Source organism: Oncorhynchus clarkii, chromosome 32 (genome assembly GCF_045791955.1).
Source record: "Oncorhynchus clarkii lewisi isolate Uvic-CL-2024 chromosome 32, UVic_Ocla_1.0, whole genome shotgun sequence".
Taxonomy (NCBI): Eukaryota; Metazoa; Chordata; class Actinopteri; order Salmoniformes; family Salmonidae; genus Oncorhynchus; species Oncorhynchus clarkii.
This window is the reverse complement of record NC_092178.1, coordinates 28,406,872-28,427,705: the sequence shown is the minus strand read 5'-3', so window position 1 is coordinate 28,427,705 and position 20,834 is coordinate 28,406,872. Positions and strand designations below refer to the sequence as shown.

The 20,834-nt window shown below is 44.9% G+C and overlaps 1 protein-coding gene across 2 annotated transcripts in view; it reads left to right on the top strand.

The window, feature by feature from the left end:
* The window catches only part of LOC139392420 (A-kinase anchor protein 9-like), a 126,385-nt gene that overhangs the window by 95,579 nt on the left and 9,972 nt on the right, over positions 1–20,834 (top strand). Inside the window, exons 24-42 of one of the 2 annotated variants that reach the window (XM_071140395.1) lie at positions 3,484–3,578; positions 3,801–3,918; positions 5,079–5,117; positions 8,070–8,302; positions 8,629–8,748; positions 11,856–11,876; positions 12,799–12,966; positions 13,825–13,929; positions 14,281–14,433; positions 16,168–16,254; positions 16,697–17,743; positions 17,969–18,109; positions 18,208–18,252; positions 18,423–18,563; positions 18,730–18,774; positions 18,889–19,611; positions 19,867–19,927; positions 20,282–20,403; positions 20,536–20,736. In XM_071140395.1, coding sequence (XP_070996496.1) covers positions 3,484–3,578; positions 3,801–3,918; positions 5,079–5,117; positions 8,070–8,302; positions 8,629–8,748; positions 11,856–11,876; positions 12,799–12,966; positions 13,825–13,929; positions 14,281–14,433; positions 16,168–16,254; positions 16,697–17,743; positions 17,969–18,109; positions 18,208–18,252; positions 18,423–18,563; positions 18,730–18,774; positions 18,889–19,611; positions 19,867–19,927; positions 20,282–20,403; positions 20,536–20,736 — 3,665 coding nt within the window. The remainder of the gene's footprint in view (positions 1–3,483; positions 3,579–3,800; positions 3,919–5,078; positions 5,118–8,069; positions 8,303–8,628; positions 8,749–11,855; positions 11,877–12,798; positions 12,967–13,824; positions 13,930–14,280; positions 14,434–16,167; positions 16,255–16,696; positions 17,744–17,968; positions 18,110–18,207; positions 18,253–18,422; positions 18,564–18,729; positions 18,775–18,888; positions 19,612–19,866; positions 19,928–20,281; positions 20,404–20,535; positions 20,737–20,834) is intronic. The other variant, XM_071140396.1, reaches the window with a different exon arrangement.

Below are 20,834 nucleotides of genomic sequence, written 5' to 3'. Positions count from 1 at the left end.
AAATGTGTTTCCATCACATTTTCAACTCTACTGATGGTTTTGTCACACAAATGGCGTTTATATAGCGAATGTGCTCACTCTGGTGTTGGCATGTACGCTCTAGCCAACAGGTCTTAGATACAGTGCAGGTATAGCCTACATGAGATTATTGACAAAAGAGCAAGATTATTTTTACTTGTCAAACTGCAGCCAAGCATCTATCATCGTGTCGCCAGAATAAGACCCTCGATTTAGAAAGGAGCATCAAACTCATCACCGTGCAGGCCTCCCTAGTGGCGCAGCGGCCTAAGGCACTGCATCGGAGTGTTGCGTCACTACAGCCTGGGAGTCCCATAGGGCTGGCGCACAATTGGCCCGGTTAGGGGAGGTTTTGGCCGGGGGGGGGGGGGGGGTTTACTTGGCTCATCGCGCTCTAGCGACTCCTTGTGGCGGGCCGGGCGCCTGCAAGCTGACCCTCGGTCGTCAGTTGAACGGTGTTTCCGCCGACACATTGGTGCAGCTGGCTTCCGGGTTAAGCGGGCAGGTGTTAAGAAGCAGTGTGGCTTGGAGGGTCATGCTTTGGAGGGCGCATGGCTCGACCTTTGCCTCTCCTGAGCCCGAACCCATTGAGGAGTTGCAGCGATGAGACAAGATCGTAATTGGATATCATGAAATTGTGTCGAAAAGAGGGTAAAATTGCAAAAATTACAAAGTAAATCGCTGTGCACTTTTACCGCCCTGTGAAGTTAATCGTAACTTTTTTCACCTGTAGCCTAATAAACTGCATGCTTTCCCAAGTCAAAGTGGGAGGGCAACACAACCTATGATTACATGACTCCAAGTTTACTTTGATATGATGGTGATTTTATCAACATTTGCACATAAAATCGTTTCCACCGCCATTTCTTGCATAATTAATTTTACAGACACAAAGATCCCACATTGGCCAGTACTTCATTGTAAATAAGAATTTGTTCTTAATTGACTCGCCTGGATAAATAAAGGTTAAATCAAAAAATGTTATTGTGTATTTTGTTTTGTGAACATTTGGAAAGTTTACGGACAAATTTGCTGTTTCCATCAGGCCTGTCGTGATGTTTTTTTTTAACTGACGTACTTTACTCGCTTAAAAGGTTGGATGGAAACCTCGTTAGTGACAGCATTGAAATCTTAAAGGTTGGCCCATATATGAGTTGTCATTTTTATGTAGAAGGCTTTCTTGGAGTGGTCTAATCCACTGTAAATGATTAAATGTTGGGAATGTAACTAAGATGCATTCCTTAGTTGTGATAAATGTGTTACTTCTACGTGGGTTCGTATACTTTTGTAATACTAACAGAATAAATGAAGACAGAAGGGTCGAGCCACCCATTCAAATTATTTGTGTTTACAGTAAACAAAGAGATCAGTTGGAGCACCGCAACCTTATGTAACTCATCAACACAACAATGTTCTTGGAAGAACATCTGACAAACATATTCGCCTCACCTATTTAGTATAGCTACTACATACTAGTACTAGATATGATTTTGTAAGAAATCTCTATCAGATCTTTGGGAACATTGCTAGTATGCACTCACGTCTTCCAAACAGATTTATCATCAGCTGAATTACATGCCAGTAGTGCATTTGCCTAGTGACCGGTAACAAGATGTTTAATAATAGAATATTTCATTGCATTTGTTGGCAGCTTAGCCCTCTAGACTACACTCTGTCTAGCTAAATTGGTCTGACATTCTGCCTGTGTTTGTTTGTCTGAATATTTTTGTGTTCGTGTGCGCCTTGGGGAGGAGTGGGTGGGTGTTACATGCGAGGGCTTTTTGGATGTAGCATGTTTGTATAGTGTTGTGCACAAACAGTGCCTTCGGAAAGTATTCAGACCCGTTGACTTTTTCCACATTTTGTTACATTACAGCCTTATTTTAAATTTGATTAAATATATTTTTTTCCTCATCAATCTACACACAATACCCCATAATGACAAAGTAATTTATTTTTATTTTTATGTATTAACTTTACTCATTACTTTGTTGAAGCACCTTTGGCAGCGATTACAGCCTCAAGTCTTCTTGGGTATGACGCTACAAGCTTGGCACACCTGTATTTGCTCTGTCAGGTTGGATGAGGAGTGTTGCTGCACAGCTATTTTTAGGTGTTTCCAGCGATGTTCGATCAGGTTTAAGTCCGGGCTCCGGCTGTGCCGCTCAAGGACATTCAGAGACTTGTCCCGAAGCCACTCCTGCGTTGTCTTGGCTGTGTACATAGGGTCGTTGTCTTGTTGGAAGGTGAACCTTCGCCCCAGTCTGAGGTCCTATAAGCTCTGGAGCAGGTTTTCATCAAAGATCTCCATTAATCTTTCCCTTGATCCTGACTAGTCTACCAGTCCCTGCCGCTGAAAAAACATCCCCACACCATGATTCTGCCACCACCATGCTTCACCATACGGATGGGGCCAGGTTTCCTCCAGACGTGACGCTTGGCATTCAGGCCAAAGAGTTCAATCTTGGTTACGTCAGACCAGAGAATCTTGTTTCTCATGGTCTGAGAGTATTTGGGTGCCTTTTGGCAAACTCCAAGCGGGCTGTCATGTGCCTTAAACTGAGGAGTGGCTTCCGCCTGGCCACTCTTACCATAAAGGCCTGATTGGTGGAGTGCTGCAGAGATGGTTGTCCTTCTGGAAGGTTCTCCCATCTCAACAGAGGAAGTCTAGAGCTCTTTCAGAGTGATCATCGGGTTCTTGGTCACCTCCCTGACAAAGGCCATTCTCCCCCAAAATTGCTCAGTTTGGCCTGGCGGTCAGCTGTAGGAAGAGTCTTGGTGCTTCCAAAATTCTTCCATTTAAGAATAATGGAGGCCACTGTGTTCTTGGTGACCTTCAATGCTGCAGAAATGTTTTGGTACCCTTGCCTAGATCTGAGCCTGTCTCAGAGCTCTACGGACAATTCCTTCGACCTCATGGCTTAGTTTTTGCTCTGACATGCACTGTCAACTGTGGTACCTTATATAGACAGGTGTGCATTTCCAAATCATGTCCATACAATTGCATTTACCACAGGTGGACTCCAATGAAGTTGTAGAAACATCTCAAGGGTGATCAATGGAAAGAGGATGCACCTGAACTTAATTTCGAGTCTCATAGCAAAGGGTCTGAATACTTATGTAAATAAGGTATTTCCGTTTTTTCTTTTCAATAAATTTGCAAAAATTTCTAGACTGTTTTTCTTTTGTCATTATGGTGTATTGTGTGTACATTGCTGAGGATTTTTATTTATTTAATCAATTTTAGAATAAGGCTGTAACGTAACAAAATGTAAAAAGTCAAAGGGTCTGAATGCTTTCCAAAGGTACTATGTTTTTGGAGTTTATCGCCTTGATTTTGGTTGTGAGAGTCTGTATTTTCGCTTTAATATGTGCTTGAACTGATACTATGTGTGTGATTGTGTGAATGTTTCACTCAACAATCTCTAAATCTATATATTAACACCCCCCCCCCCCCCCCCCCAGGTCTGATTGATGGCTACACAGGTGAACGTGCTGCGCTGGAGGAGCAGGTGCGTCAGAAGGAGGAGCTACAGCTAAGCCTGGAGCAGGAGCTGCAGGTAAGACAGACCCACTCTTCAGTCTACAACCACCATAATCACTGTGTTTGATAACCGTTTAGGGTGACATGCTCTGATGTAATTATGTCATTTCAAGCAGTAATGCCCACTAGGTTAATATTGTCTCAAAACTATCCATGCAGATTTAAAGAAAATGGCGGACAATTATGTTGCAACTTGTTTCCCATAGGTGCTCTAACTGATTGTCATTGGCTCCTGCAGGTGACGAGCAGCCGCCTACACGAACTGGAGCAGGAGAGGCTGCAGATGCAGGAAGAGCGTGAGATACTGTCACGGCAACAGGACGCCATGAGGGAGCATGCCGGGCCCCGCGAGTTACGTATGTGCTCCACCACTTACTCCTTGTGGATCTGAATGGAACAAAATATACATTTTGACAAACATTCAAGTATTCTACACAGTGAAATAATCGTGAAAATGTTACTTTCATATCATGTAAAGTGTATTGGACATGCACAGTGCCTATTCCAATACAGATGCTCAAAAACAAGCAGTTGGTGATAATAGAGAACTGTGACTACGTCTTATATGACATCACTACTCCAAAGAGTGGGCAGGGTGAAGTGGGGGGGTCGTATCATTGAAATAGAAATACTGGTATTATGAAAAAAGCCCTTCAGACCATCGCAATTTGACAGTCATTTTATTTCTATGACGAAGATAAAACAGGCCCATGTTCTTTTGCATACAGAAGGTTGGTTTATTTCCTTGATTAGATCTACATTTGACTATTTGTATGACTCATTGTCATCATCACACAGTATGTCAGCTTAGCAGGAGCCACTCATTGTTATTGTGTTACCACTCAATGACGTTGTAACAATTTTTATTCTGTGTTATAAATTCTTGTCATTTTTATTAATGTACTTTGTTATTACTGTACTTTGCTAAATTCCTGTAGAAAGGGTGACCATGATGAATTCATGTTGTAATGAAGTTTACAATTGATAACTGTTTTTGATGGAAATCCTCTGGGATAAAACAGAATCCTGGAACATGTGTAACACAAGTACTGCATCTGAAAAGTCTCACCTGCGTCGTGTTCATTAGGCAACAAATATAATTAAGTCGACTGAAACAGGGAGGAACTACCTTGACTTGTCTAATAAGACACACACTGCAAAACATTGTTAAATAGTTTTCTGATTCATTACCTCTATCATGTACTATTTCAAGGTATTCCATAGGTTAAGGAATAATCCATAATGAAATGGCAAGTATTCGACAAGCACATGAATTCAATGTACAGGGGGCCATTTTAGGAACACCTCACGCCGGCTCTCACGTTACAGCATTGGCTCATCCATCCTCTGCCGACACAGCTTTAACCAATACCACCACAGCACATGCAGGGAGGCCCCGCCCTCTCGTTTTCACCTCTCGCTTTCACCTCTCACATCCTTTCTCCTCCAGTCTTCCTCCTTTTTATGACAAAACAAGTGCATGTTGAAATACTGTGCTTTCTTATTCTTCCTATAGGCCTAGTTGAAGCTGCAGTCGATGCAGCACCTGAAGCAGGTGTGTCCCACATCAGAGCATGGCCAGTCTGTTACTTTTTTGTCTCTAGTCGAGTGGCACTTCACAAATACATACAGTACCAGTCAAAAGTTTGGACACACCTACTCAATCAAGTGTTTTTATTTATTTATAATATTTTCTACATTGTAGGATAATAGTGAAGACATCAACACTAATAAATACCACATATGGAATCATGTAGTAACTAAAACAGTTTTAAACCAATCTAGATATATTTTATAGCCACCCTTTGCTTTGATGACAGCTTTGCACACTCTTGGCATTCTCTCAACCAGCTTCATGAGGAATGTTTTTCCAGCAGTGTTGGAGTTCCCACATATGCTGAGCCCTTGTTGGCTGCTTTTTCTTCACTCTGCGGTCAGACTCATCTCGAACCATCTCAATTGGGTTGAGGTCGGGTGATTTGTGGAGGCCAGGTCTTCTGATGCAGCATGCCATCACTCTCCTTCTTGGTCAAATAGCTCGTACACAGCCTGAAGGTGTGTTGGGTGATTGTCCTGGTGAAAGACAAATGATAGTCCCACTAAGCACAAACCAGATGGGATGTCGTATCGCTGCAGAATGCTGTGGTAGCCATGCTGGTTAAGTGTGCTTTGAATTCTAAATAAATCACAGTGTCACCAGCAAAGCATCATCACACCATCTCCATACTTCACAGTGGGAACCACACATGTGGAGATCATCCGTTCACCTACTCTGCGTCTCACAAAGACACTGCGGTTGGAACCAAAAATCTCACATTTGGACTCATCAGACCAAAGAACAGATTTCCACCGGTCTAATGTCCATTGCTTGTGTTTCTTGGCCCAAGCAAGTCTCTTCTTATTATTGGCGTCCTTTAGTAGTGGGTTCTTTGCAACAAGTCTCCTCTGAACAGTTGATGTTGAGATGTCTGTTATTTCAACTCAGTGAAGCATTTATTAGGGCTGAAATTTCTGAGGCTGGTAACTCTAATGAACTTATATTCTGCAGCAGCGGTAACTATGGGTGTTCCTTTCCTGTGGCAGTCCTCATGAGAGCCAGTTTCATCATAGTGCTTGATGTTTCTTGCGACTGCACAAAGTTATTGACATTTTCCGTATTGACTGACCTTCATGTCTTAAAGTAATGATGTACTGTCATTTCTCATTGCTTATTTGAGCTGTTCTTGCCATAATATGGACTTGTTCTTTTACCAAATAGGGCTATCTTCTGTATACCTCCCTACCTTGTCACAACACAACTGATTGACTCAAGCACATTAAGGAAAGAAATTCCACATATTAACTTTTAACAAGGCACGATTCCTGTCAGGAGAATTTAGTTATCGTGTTCATTACCCAGTCTGCTTGATCAGGATTTGTAGGATACTGATAGAAATGAAGACAGACAGAGGCCCAGTCTACAATAGTACAATAGTTAAATGTTTATTCACAGGAACGTTCTCCCTATCATTTCCGGTACATTGGTCTATATACCTCACATTTCGTCATAAATGTCCCTCTCAGATATAAGGGCAATATAGTTCACAAGTCTTCTCCTACTCACAAATTGTCTGCCACCTGTTAAACAATCTACTACAAGCCCAAGGTCTCTCCCCTCCCTGGGTGGGGACAGAATGTCCTGTAAGGAACACAGTATTCCAGCCGGTCTGACGATAGCTCCATTAGTTTCTAACAAGGAACAGAAAGTCCTTGTTCTAATTCTTGACTAAAACTACACACATTATATTCAGTGTTACGATTATAATAAGATTCATACATTCATACAGTGACAGGGTAGTATTGTCTTTAGTTATAGTTCTACGTTAAATGTATATATCATTTAGCCATTATTCATAAAAATCCCATAACAATTCCATATGTGTTATTTCATAGTGTTGATGTCTTCACTATTATTCTACAATGTAGAAAATATCAAAAATAAAGAGAACCCTTGAACGAGTAGGTGTGTCCGAACATTTGACTGGTACTGTATTTTTTTTAACGCCAGAATCAGCAACTCACAAACAAAGCTTGGAGCTTGCTTGCTATGGGCTCACTCACTCAATCACTAACCCTTGCTTACGCTTTTTCTTTTGATTCCCTTTTCTATATCATGGTTTGTCATGTTAATGTCTTATGGGTCAGCGTGAACATTCTCATTTGATTTATGATTGAGCACGATTGAAGGAATCGGATGAACTATATTTTGAGACATTGGTACTGTAAGCATAAGTATTTCCTTATTGGCAATCATCTTTGCTCCTAAATTAAAATCCCTTGATGTAAATGTTCAGAAGAGTTTAGCTCACCCTAACCTTACTTCACATTGTCCATGCTAACATCGTGACAATATCTGCTACCTTTGGAGTAAGATGATTGCTCAATTAGGAATTTGTCCCACCCCTTGCCTGCAAATGCATATGGGGCATGGATATTGCACCATCACAGCACTGTCTACGTCGTTGGTCTGTGGTTTGCACTCTCTTACCTTTTTATCTGTTGTACTAATACAATGGGGTTCGATCTTCTCTGGGGGAAGAAATGTTGGTTGATTCAATGTTGGTTAAATGATGGCAGTGGGTTACTAAAGGGATATGTTGGGAAGATACTGGGTGTGAGATTGTCTGTTATATACAGTAGCTACATGATTCTGAAATGGAGGACTGTATTGGTGACATTTTGCTGAAAGCAGCCATCTCAATACTGTAATGCTGTTAAAATGCGTAAAACACAAGTTTAGAAGTTCTGAGACAAAAACAGCTAAATATACTTAGATTTTAAACGAATCGTAAGGCTGACAGGCCTGTAACTGATTTTCGGATTATTGACAGTCCACAACAACTCCATGTCAGCATCCTGTCCTGTTCATTGCTGGAATCAAACCTGTATGTCCAAAATCATTGACTCCTCCCCTCCAAAGCCACCTTATGTGACGCCTTCCGTCCGTCCCTCCCTCCCTTCACCCCAGACCTCCTGGAGGAGACAGAGAAGCTGATGGCTGAGAAGGTAGAGGTGCAGCGGCAGGCGGAGAAGGAGAGCCTGGACCTTCTGCACCAGGTGAAAACACTGGAGGCTGAGCTGGAGGAGCAGATCAACAGGGTCATCGAGCTGGAGCATGCCCGCAAGACTGAGAGCGGCGACCTGCTGCAGCAGATCCAGGCTCTGGAGAAACAACTGGAGAAGAATCGGAGGTTCCTGGATGTAAGAGATAGAGGGGAGGGAATGGGGAGGATGGATGCATGGCTGTACGTATGGATAGAGATGGGAGAGATGGATGAATGGGGTGGATGGGGGAGGACCATAGGAAGTCTATCGTTTAAAAGAATACAGATTTACATGAATGTTATATGAATGTACACTTTGGTTATTGGGGGTTAGGCAGTGCATAAAGCACTACACTTGATCCATCATTTATTCATCATCCATGTATTTCTGATTCAATGTATATATAATTTAATTTGATATGTAATGGGTATTTCCCATAGCAACTCTCCTTTAAAGGCTTTGTCTTCATCTCTGAACCCCAGGAGCAGGCTGTTGACCGCGAACACGAGAGGGACGTCTTCCAGCAGGAGATCTTGAATCTGGAGCAGCAGCTGAAGAACAGCCAGAAGCAGCAGCCCGGCTCTGAGCAAAGAAGCAGAGAGGTAACAGTTCAGTTCCGCAATAGCCCCAGCATTGAGCACCGTTGGACCCCACAGGCAGTTTCTCCCTCCTTTTGTTCCCTCACAATGGGAAAGGCAGTAATGTATATGCTCGTCTTGTAAAAATTGACTGTTGTTGCTCTGTACATGAGGGCTCAGTGTCAGCCAGGACAGTGGGGGGGGGTAGAATTGCCTGTGGTTACCCAAATATGATCCCAGACTAGTCAAACTGGAACTGAAGGATAACGGACATAAACTCAGCAAAAAATAACCCTCCCTTTCTCAGGACCCTGTCTTTCAAAGAAAATTCGTAAAAATCCAAATAACTTCACAGATCTTCATTGTAAAGGGTTTGAACACTGTTTCCCATGCTTGTTCAATTAACAATAAACAATAAATGAACATGCACCTGTGGAACGGTCGTTTAGACACTAACAGCTTACAGATGGTAGGAAATGAAGGTCACATTTATGAAAACTTAGGACACTAAAGAGGCATTTCTACTGACTCTGAAAAGCACCAAAAGAAAGATGCCGAGGGTCCCTGCTCATCTGCGTGAATGTGCCTTAGGCATTCTGCAAGGAGGAATGAGGATTACGGATGTGGCCAGGGCAATAAATTGCCATATCTGTACTATGAGACGCCTAAGACAGCGCTACAGGGAGACAGGACGGACAGCTGATCGTCCTCCCAGTGGCAGACCACGTGTAACAACACCTGCACAACAACAGCTGCCGAGTTACACCAGGAACGCACAATCCCTCCATCAGTGCTCAGACTGTCCGCAATAGGCTGAGAGAGGCTGGACTGAGTGCTTGTAGGCCTGTTGTAAGGCAGGTCCTCACCAGACATCACTGGCAAACAACGTTGCATTTGGGCACAAACCCACCGTCGCTGGACCAGACAGGACTGGCACAAAGTTATCTTCACTGACGAGTCGCGGTTTTGTCTCACCAGGGGTGATGGTCGGATTCGCGTTTATCGTTGAAGGAATGAGCATTACACCGAGGCCTATACTCTGGAGCGGGATCGATTTGGAGGCGGAGGGTCCGTCATGGTCTGGGGTGGTGTGTCACAGCATCATCGGACTGAGCTTGTTGTCATTCTTGTTGTCATCTCAACGATGTGCGTTATAAGTAAGGCATCCTCCCTCATGTGGTACCCTTCCTGCAGGCGGCTCATCCTGACATGACCCTCCAGCATGACAATGCCACCAGCCATACTGCCCGTTCGGTGAGTGTTCTGCCATGGCCAGCAAAGAGCCCGGATCTCAATTCCATTGAGCACGTCTGGGACTTGTTGGTGAGGGCTAGGTCCATTCACCCCAGAAATGTCCGGTAACTTGCAGGTGCCTTGGAAGAGTGGGGTAACATCTCACAGCAAGAACTTGCAAATCTCGTGCAGTCCACGAGGAGGAGATGCACTGCAGTACTTAATGCAGCTGGTGGCCACACCAGATACTGACTGTTACTTTTGACCCCTCCCCTTTGTTCAGGGACACATTAATCCATTTCTGTTAGTCGCATGTCTGTGGAACTTGTTCAGTTTGTCTGTTGTTGAATCTTATGTTTATACAAATATTTACACATGGTAAGCTTGCTGAAAATAAACGCAGTTGATAGTGAGAGAACGTTACTTTTTTTGCTGAGTTTATATGCTGGATGTGATTTTTGATGATTTTTTTGGGGGTGAGGGCTGATTTGTCAATCATCGCCATGGTGATTTGTTTATTAACTGAGGGGGCTGTGGGTATTGTGTGATTTGTAATGCGTTTTGTACAACTAGTATTCTAGTTTTTTTTATGGAACATTTTATTGAACATTAATGGTTTTAACAGTGGTCTTGTCCTAAACACTTAATAATTTTATATCTTTCAAAAAAAGCAGTGTCCATGCGAGAGGTTGTATTGTACTCTCGCACCATGTTGTAGCTAGTAAAAAATGTAATTAGATATTACATTAGGATATTTCTGCTGAGCATCATCATCTGGACCATGGAGGTCTGTCTTTGCATTATAATTGCATCTGCTATCATAACAGCTGTGATATCAAATCAAATTGATTTATATAGCCCTTCGTACATCAGCTGATATCTCAAAGTGCTGTACAGAAACCCAGCCTAAAACCCCAAACAGCAAGCAATGCAGGTGTAGAAGCACGGTGGCTAGGAAAAACTCCCTAGAAAGGCCAAAACCTAGGAAGAAACCTAGAGAGGAACCAGGCTATGTGGGGTGGCCAGTCCTCTTCTGGCTGTGCCGGGTGGAGATTATAACAGAACATGGCCAAGATGTTCAAATGTTCATAAATGACCAGCATGGTCCAATAATAATAAGGCAGAACAGTTGAAACTGGAGCAGCAGCACGGCCAGGTGGACTGGGGACAGCAAAGAGTCATCATGTCAGGTAGTCCTGAGGCATGGTCCTAGGGCTCAGGTCCTCTGAGAGAGAGAAAGAAAGAGAGAAAGAGAGAATTAGAGAGAGCACACTTAAATTCACACAGGACACCGAATAGGACAGGAGAAGTACTCCAGATATAACAAACTGATCCTAGCCCCCCGACACATAAACTACTGCAGCATAAATACTGGAGGCTGAGACAGGAGGGTCAGGAGACACTGTGGCCCCATCCGAGGACACCCCCATATACTGCTTCTCTCTGGTTTACTGTACGTCAACTGAGTTGTTGTGGCTGGTTTCTGCTAAAAGTCATTTGCATCATCATAGCTCCACATCTCTTTGGCATGCTGTGGCAGTGGCTCTCCTTGCTGTTGCCATCAGCTGTGTTTTACATTTGTTACCATACTGTTGTTTGTGTTCAGTCTTTAACTGTATTATAGTGGCATGTGTTGTGGAAATGTCACTACAAGTAACTCAGAATGATCAGAATTATTTAAACACCATTATTGATACTGTAAGGGCTTGTTTTCACTAAGCTATATGCAGTTGACAATGTCACAGCAGCCTTTCTCTGCTATCAGAATCATTGAACCATTCATTCTCCCATCACCTTCTCCTATTAGTCACTGCTATGCTCATTAAAGGCCATTCTCTCTCCCTCTTTCCTCCTCTTCCTCTTTGCTTCTCTTCCTCTTTGCTTCTCTCCCATGGCAGGTGGATCAGCTGACCTCCCAGGTATTGCTATTAGTTGCATTGAAACAGCCTCTCTCTATTAACAAAACTCCATCAGTTGCATGGTAGCAGCCTGTCATTGCAAACCACATTAGAGCCCCCCTCTTTCCCTTCCTCTGCTCTCTTTCTCATTTTCGTCCCGTTGAATATTCCTCTGTCTACCATAGCAGGTGGATCCCAGCGATTAGTGGTGCTAGTGTCATTGAAAAGGACCTTCCATTAAATATCATTAGCTGCACTCAAAACCTCCCTCTTCCCCCCTTTCTCCCTCTTTCCCCTATTCATCTCCCTTTCCCTACCATATAGTAGGTGAGGATCATCTGTCCTCATAATATTGCTCCTGTTTACATTATCCTCTCTCCCTCTTTCCCTCTAGCCCCTAGTGATGGGGGGAAAATTGATAGTTACATATCGCAGTTTTTTTGGGGGGGGGCAATATTTTATCGATACTTTGACGCCAAGTATCGATTAGTAAAAAACACACATTTTTTGCTATGTAGCGTTAGCTGGTGCTGGCCGGCTGTACCTATACCAAAACTCTGGTATGTTTAATCTTATAGCGTGAGCCAACATGTTTCCAGCACTTTTATTTCCATGACTCATCTAAACTAATGTCCTAATGCTCTCTGCCTCTCTGCAGCAGACATTTAGTGAGCAATATGTTTGGAACATAAAATTGCACTAAAATCGCAGTATCGAATCGCAATATATATAAAATCATGACAATCGCAACCAGCCCTACTACCTCCTCTCTTTTCCCCCTCTCTTCAAAATGGCAGGTGGATCAGCTGACCTCCCAGCTACTGTGTTGTTACTACTAGCTAGCCACAGTGATACACTGAAGCTACAGACTGTACGATCCACACTGAAACCCCTCTTTCCCACCCTCTCCTTTCTCCTCCTCCTCATCCCTCTCCTCTCGCAGGTGGACCAGCTGACCCAGCAGCTGAGGGAGAAGGCGGACTGGTGCAGCGAGCTGCTGCTGGCGTCCGAGCAGCTGCAGCGCGAGGTGGGCGAGCGCAACGAGGAGATTGACAAGCTGGAGGGTCGCATCCGCGAGCTGGAGCAGGCGCTGCTGGCCAGCACCGAGACGGTGAGAGAAAAGAGAGATGGGTGGAGAGGAAGGGGGGATGGATGAAGTGGGATAGAGACTGAGAGAACAACAAAGAGAGGAAGATGGGGAAAAAGAGGAGTGGGGAGAGGTAAAGGGAGAGAGAGAAAGAGACAGTTCCCCCACTCCTTCCCGCCACTGCTGTTGATGATGCTGTGTTACGACTAGCGACTGCCGAGATTGCTCCCCAGAGGGAGTGTGTTTGTGTGTGTTGGGGGGGGGGGTTCTATTTTCCTAGTGGGGACCTAAAATCTCAGTCACCAGAAGGACAAAGGCTATTTTAAGCTTAGTGGTTAGGGTTACTATTAGGGATAGGATTTTCAATGGAAATACATTTTAAGTCCGCACGAGGATAGAAGAACATAACGTGTGTGTGAGAGAGAGAATGATGTGCATGTTAGTGTCAGAATGAGTGTGTGTTCTGGTAGAGTGTGAGTGACAGCGTGAAGCTATATTTGCATATATATGGGTGTATGTGTGCATTGATAAAGGAGACTGAGTGTACCTGCATTACCCGACATCATGGCTGAGAATGTGTGTGCCCATAGTAATGAGTATTGAAACCAATATCACTGTTGGCAGGCTGAAACAGAGCAGTGAAAGAAATGTCCCCATACCTTGCTATTGCCCAGCTGATTAAGTGCATGACATCACAGATACTGTATATGATGTATGGCTGTGTGTGTGTGGCTATCCTGAGATTTGTGTGTATGCTTGTATATATTCTTGCGTGTGATGTGTGTATGTTTGCTTGTGTGTGCATGCGTCGCGCATGACTGGTCGCTAAATAATAACGTATTGTGTGTGCACGTTGCTTGCTTGCATGCATGTCTGTTTCAGGTGGATGATAAGAGGCAGGATGTGTCTGTTTGTGAGCTTGGGGACTCATCACTGGAGGCTCAGCTACAGACTGAAAGAGAGGCTCTGGACAGGAAAGAGAAAGAGGTAATGTATTATTCTTATTGGGGTTTCTTTCTTTCACATGTTTGGAAGGGAATTTCTAAGTAGCCAGTCCAGCACTGTGTCAAAGCAAGCCAGCAAAAACCTTGATTGCTTATCACCTCCCCCGATGATTTACATAAAGTAGACCATTCCTCTACTTGTTGCAACCCTTTGCCCGCCATCTTTCACTTCGCCTCAAATCACGCTCCTTCAATAGCCAATGATGGACACAAGACAGGTCCCACTTAGATTTCAAGTCCCCTGTTCATGTGTTGATGCCCTGGTCCTCAGTTAGATGGATAAGAACACACAACACTCCAGCTTGACTCCCCCCTTTCCCCTCCTACCTTCCAGATCAGTAACCTGGAGGAGCAGCTGGAGCAGTTCCGGGAGGAGCTGGAGAACAAGAGTGATGAGGTGCAGCAGCTCGACATGCAGCTGGAGATCCAGAGGAAGGAGCTGAGCACCCAGCAGAAAGACCTGGAGACCAAGGACCACCTGCTCCAGGTAATCTGCCAACACAGCTAGGCTAGCATGTACAGTTGAAGTTGGAAGTTTTCATACACCTTAGCCAAAAACAAAATGGCCACAACTTTGGACGTATGCTTGGGGTCATTGTCCATTTGGAAGACCCATTTGCGACCAAGCTTTAACTTCCTGACCGATGTCTTGAGATGTTGCTTCAATATATCCACATACTTTTCCTACCTCATGATGCCATCTATTTTGTGAAGTGCATCAGTCCCTCCTGCAGCAAAGCACCCCCACAACATGATGCTGCCACCCCCATGCTTCACGGTTGGGATGGTGTTCTTCGGCTCGCAAGCCTCCCCCTTTTACCTCCAAACATAACGATGGTCAATATGGCCAAATAGTTATATTTTTGTTTCATCAGACCAGAGGACATTTCTCCAAAAGGTACGTTTTTTTTGTCCCCATGTGCAGTTGAAAACCGTAGTCTGCCTTTTTTATGGCGGTTTTGGAGCAGTGGCTTCTTCCTTGCTGAGCGGCCTTTCAGGTGATGTTGATATTTTACTGTGGGTATAGATACTTATGTACCTGTTTCTTCCAGCATCTTCACAAGGTCCTTTGCTGTTGTTCTGGGATTGATTTGCAATTTTCACACCAAAGTACGTTAATCTCTAGGAGACAGAACGCGTCTCCTTCCTGAGCGGTATGGCAGCTGTGTGGTCCCATGCTGTTTATACTTGCATACTATTGTTTGTACAGATGAACGTGATACTTCAGGCGTTTGGAAATTTCTCCCAAGGATGAACCAGACTTGTGGAGGTCTACAATTTTGTTTCTTAGATGTTGTTTTCTTCTTGGCTGATTTCTTTTGATTTTCCCATAATGTCAAGCAAAGAGGCACTGAGTTTGAAGGTAGGCCTTGAAATACATCTACGGGTTCACCTCCAATTGACTCTATTGATGTCAATTAGACTATCAGAAGCTTCTAAAGCCATGACATCATTTTCTGGAATTTTCCAAGCTGTTTAAAGGCACATTCAATTTAGTGTATGTAAACTTCTGGCCCACTGGAATTTTGATACAGTGAATTATAAATGAAGTAATCTGTCTGTAAACAATTGTTGGAAAAATAACTTGTGTCATGCACAAAGTAGATGTTCTAACCGACTTGCCACTATAGTTTGTTAACAAGAAATTTGTGGAGTGGTTGAAAAACAAGTGTTAATGACTCCAACCTTAGTGTATGTAAACTTCCAACTTCAACTGTAGGTAGCCTTAGCCCCCCACACAGCTAGGCTAGCATGTAGGTAGCCTTAGCCCCCCACACAGCTAGGCTAGCATGTAGGTAGGCAGCCTTAGCCACCACATAACCAAGCTAGTATGTAGGCAGCCTGGGCCACTACGCTAGGCTAGCATGTAGGTAGCCTGGGCCACAATGCTAGGATAGCATGTTGATAGCTTAGCCACAGCTAGGCTAACATTTAGATATGCCAGACAGTTAGACTAGCAGCAACCAGGTAAAACACAACAAATAGCCACGAAAAAGGCTAACATTTACTATAGGTAATCCTTAATCCAACAAGGTTGACACGTGGTTTCCATCTGTTAAATATGGTAGTAGTGATAGGCAGTATCCCCACCCTAAAGATAAACAAATCCCCCATAAATGTTCCTTCCCTATTGTCTTTGTCCCAGTTTATTAAGGGTGATTTTTTTTTGTGTTGAAAGCCAGCAGATTATAATCTCCGAACATATGATACATTTTTGAAGGTGATGGAGGAGAAGGACAGGGAAATAGCCCTTCTTAATGAGCAGATGGCTAAGCTTCAACACACGGAATCAGCCCCTGATAACAAGGTAACCCCATATACATATATGTTACAGACAGACCATTTGATCTTCTGTCCACATATATGAATATCTCTGTGATAGTGGATCAGTGTGTGTGTTGTGTGACAGCCGTTTATTTTATTTTTAATTTTTGTTTGGACTTATCAAAACCTAAAATGGTAGGTTAAGTGGGCCTCCCATCTTGTTATATATGGTTTTTATGTTGGCTTACTAAACATCTGAGAACACTTGGAACACCCAGAAGTGTCCAACAAATCAGAATTTGTTCCTGGAGTACCGTTGTTACCTGATTGAGTTTCAACCATAGATAATATATCACAAAAATGTTAGTTAATATTGCTATCTTGCCGTGGCACAACTCTGAGGTTTACCAGAAAGGATGAGCCAGTCTTTTTCCTCCACATCTTCGTCCTTATACCTACATTCGCTGCTCCATCCTTCCCTTCAGGAAATCAATGCGAGGGACGAACTACTGTGGGAGCTGGAGTCCCAGGTGGAGTGCATGCGGAGCGAGCAGCAGCGCCTGAAGAAGAACAGCGAGGAGGAGCTGGAGCAGCTAAACGCCGTCATCGACAAGCTCCAGGAGGAGCTAGCCAACATCGAGCGGAAGCAATCCTCTGAGACGGACGAGGAGCTCAAGGGCCAGTTGGAGAGCCAGGTCGGAGGTCCCAGCAAGGAGGAGTACGACGAAATGAAGCAAAAGATGGACCTGGCCACCCAAGAGCTGGACACCATCAAAGCCGAGCAATGCATGCTCCTGGAGAGGTACCGTTGCTTGCAGGAGAGCAGGCTAGCATTAGCCGAATCGGAAAAGGAGCAGTCGGACGACACCGCGATGGAGCTGCAAGATGCCCTCAGGGAGAAGACTGCAGAATTCTTGGTGGTGCAGGCTCAGATCCAGGCGCTGGAGCAGAGCGCCACCTCCAGGTTGGAGGAGCTGAGCCTCCGCGTCCAGGAACTTGAAGCCTGTGTCAGAGAAAGGGATTCTGACCTGATCCGCTGCCGGTTCCTGGTGGAGCGTTCCCAGGAGGACGCCGACGAGCTCCAGCGCAAGGTCCAGGATCTGGAGGACAAGCTGAGGGAGAGGGTGGCGGCCGCGCTTGTCAGCCAGGCCCAACTGGGCGCCGTCCAGCAACAGTTGCATCAATCGCAGGAGTCCAAGGGAAAGAGAACCAAAGAATTCAGCCACCAGGATCCCCAGGGACAGATGGAGGTACCGGACTTTGGGTTTGCAGGAACGTCCCGCGCAGCGGAGATCCAAGGAGCCAAACAGGGCCCCACGGGGAAGGTGGTCCTCCTGACGGAGAAGCTCCGCGAGCTGGAGGTGGGCCTGAGTGGCATACAGAAGGACCAGGAGCTGCAGAAGCAGCTGCTCTCCAGTTCCGAGGAGGAGGTGTTGGAGTACGAGAAGAGGCTGGTCATGCTCATGGATTTGCTCAATCAGATGAGGACGACCAAGCCTGGTGGATACCAGAGAACGTTTCCGGCCGAAGAGGTAGGACTTCCATAGGCAATCTAGGATCTCCCATAGGCAATAAGTTAAGGCTAAAGTTAAGTTAGCTCTAGCCTGCACTGCCTCCTATAAATTCACTTTTTAGGTGTTAGAGTTAGCCTGTAGTACTTCCCATCGATGAGTGGATTACCTGTAACCTACACTGCCTGTAATGTTTTTCACAGTTTAATTGCTGACAAGCTGCTATCTCTTTGAACTCTGAACCAGACTCCATCTTCTGGAGAAAACGAGCCGGCTGTATCTAGGATGATACAGGAACTACAGGAGGTCAGAGACGAGGCTTCAGCCACTAAAGCACAGCTCAGCAGTTACAGGGAGAACAGCAATAAACTCCAGCAGGAGCTCAAGGTATGTAATATCACACTCAACAACCATGTTTGATTAGTGCTCTATTCAACTTGTTGCTTGAAAGGGAGTTACAATTATCACATATTTTCCTTTTTTAGGCAAAAGAGGTTGCAATAGCAAAGCTTCAAGAAGACCTTCAAAGGGTAAGAAACAAAGGGAGTTCCTCCGTTTACCATAGGCACAGACACAATTCTACTGCCTCAGTGTTGCTAAAGTACTGCGATACTTTCTTGTTCTTGACATTCCCTTAAATTCATTGTCTTGAAATCCAAATTCTAGAAATTCTAACATCTAACACTTCTACCTTTGACAGCAGGTGTCATTGGGAGGCGGTGAGGCCAAGGTGTCTGAGCTCCATCGGCAGCTGAAGGAGGTCAAAGAGGAGGCCGCTGCCACCAAAGAGGAGCTCAGCAGCTACAGGGAACGCTGTGACAAACTACAGGAGCTGCTACAGGTATGAACACAGTCCCAATCAACCAGTGTTCAGCAGAGCAAAGAACTGTCCATTTTGTGTGGATAACTGGACATTTAAAAATGTTGATCAAATGGGAAGTTGTATGTTTGTAGTCTTTTCAGTGATTAACCAATCCGACCATTTAAATATTTTTTTTGTACCGAAGGAGAGAGAGATGACCATAGCACATCTCAAGGGAGAACTCCACCGGGTAAGTGTATATTGCTGCATGGAAGAATATTCCAACTTTACTCAACAATATGGAAAAATATCTATTGGCATATCTTCACTTCTGTATCGATTTTGGTGTCTCCGAACTTTACAGGCCTCATCGGAAGGTGACAGTGCCACCGCGTCCAAGCTTCTCCAAGAGCTCCAGGAGGTCCGAGAAGAGGCAGCTGCTACCAAAGAACACCTGAACAGCTTCAGGGAGTGCAGCGATAAACTCCAGAACGAACTCCAAGTCCGCGACCTGTCCATTGCACAGCTTCAAGAGGAGCTCCAACAGCTCAGAATAGCCTTGTCAAAAACCACAGAGTCACCGTCACCACTATTCCCACTATCACCATCTCAGTCTCCCTCACCCCAGCAGCAGCAGCCGGTACCAGCCTCCAATCCGAAAAAGAAAGGAGTCAAACCGCAAGACCACCGCCATGGAGCCAAGGGAAAAATGGCTGCCACTGCCAAAGACAAACCATCGCTCTCTAGGAAGATCTCTGCCGCGGAGAACCAAACGTCCTCTGACAAATCGTCTGGTCTTAATGTATCTCAACGTCTGCCTCGTACAGATGCTGGCACCCAGACGGAGACCTTTTCCTCCCAGACATCTGACCAGCCCAGGTCTGTGTCAGAGGAAGAGGTGGAGGAGATGATCGGGGAGTACCAGGAGAAGATCGTACAGATGCAGGAGCTGCACGCAGCGGAGATCCTGGACATGGAGGCCCGGCACATCGCAGAGAGCGAGGCCCTGAAGAGGGACGCTCAGATGCTGCAGGAGGAGTGTAGGGCTCTCAAGACCGTCATCGAGAAGCTGCAACGCTCTCATGAGGTGAGTTCGTTGGGCGACATCTCAGCAGACCCGAGTTGTGCTCATTAGGCACAAAACAGAAGTGAGTAACAGAACAAAAGTCTACCCGGAAGCTTGTTTTCTTTTTCTTTTGCAGAACCCGGTTTCGGTCTGTTCTCTTTCATTTGGTGCTTAATAAACATGACCGAGATGATGAGCTTGACATTTTTATGGGGGAGTGGGGAGGTAAAGGAACTCAAACTCTTCTGTGTTCTGCCCTGGTTCTATGCCCTCCAGGCCCCCTCATCGAGACCAGAGCGTCCCGCAGGATCGCAATTTAAAGACGGCTACACCAGTGGTAAGTTGTTGTAGTGTCACACATTGCACCTCCATGCCAAATGTGAGCCTCTGTATTCAATGCTATGCCAAGTGTCTCTCAAGAGGTTGCATGCTTTCACTAGTAATCGCAATACCTTAGGCGATATAACACCTTCACAATCAATGCATAAATATGTATACAATACATTATCAACAAACACAGCATTTTACGAGTCATGGTGTGTGTCTTTTGAGTTGATGCATATGTTTGCTAGTGTTTGACGAAGGATGCTTTGCATGATTTGAGAAAATTTTATTTTTCATGCCTATTCAAAGAAAGAGTTTTTTGCTTCCATTGGTAAGCAATGTTAACCTTGTGTGTACCCTATTGCAGACAGCAGTTCTGAATGGAGTCAGCGGACAGGTTATGACCTGCCTAATCTGCAGCAGGAGTTCAGGACCACGCCAGAGGGAGCCAGGATAGAGACAGACGAAGCCCTGCCTGACAGAATTAAGGTACAAGAACTGCATTTGGAAATGTAAAGTTAAGCATGTCTTTGTATGCCAATCTGTGTATTGGTGTAGATGTCTAGTTTGCACATGGTTTAATGTTTATGAGATGTATCTCTGTACATGTGTCCCCTCCAGAACCTGCTTCGTGAGGTGCACCAGGAGGGTATGCAGGTGCTATCCCTGTCGGAGCTGCCAATCCCAGAGGGCGAGGCTGACCCAGCCAGCCTGATCCACCATGCTCAGGGCTGGCCCAAAGAGAGAGGGGCCTTGCTGGCCACTGTGGAGTCCCTCAAGGCCCTCATTGCCCAGATGCAGACACACAGCAGGGAAACACAGGTACAATACTGGTAGCATCTGTACTGTGTAGCGTGGATACTTTGTACTAGTAGCCTCACTTAAATACCTTAGGGGTTTTGTTGATCTCAGTTTAACCC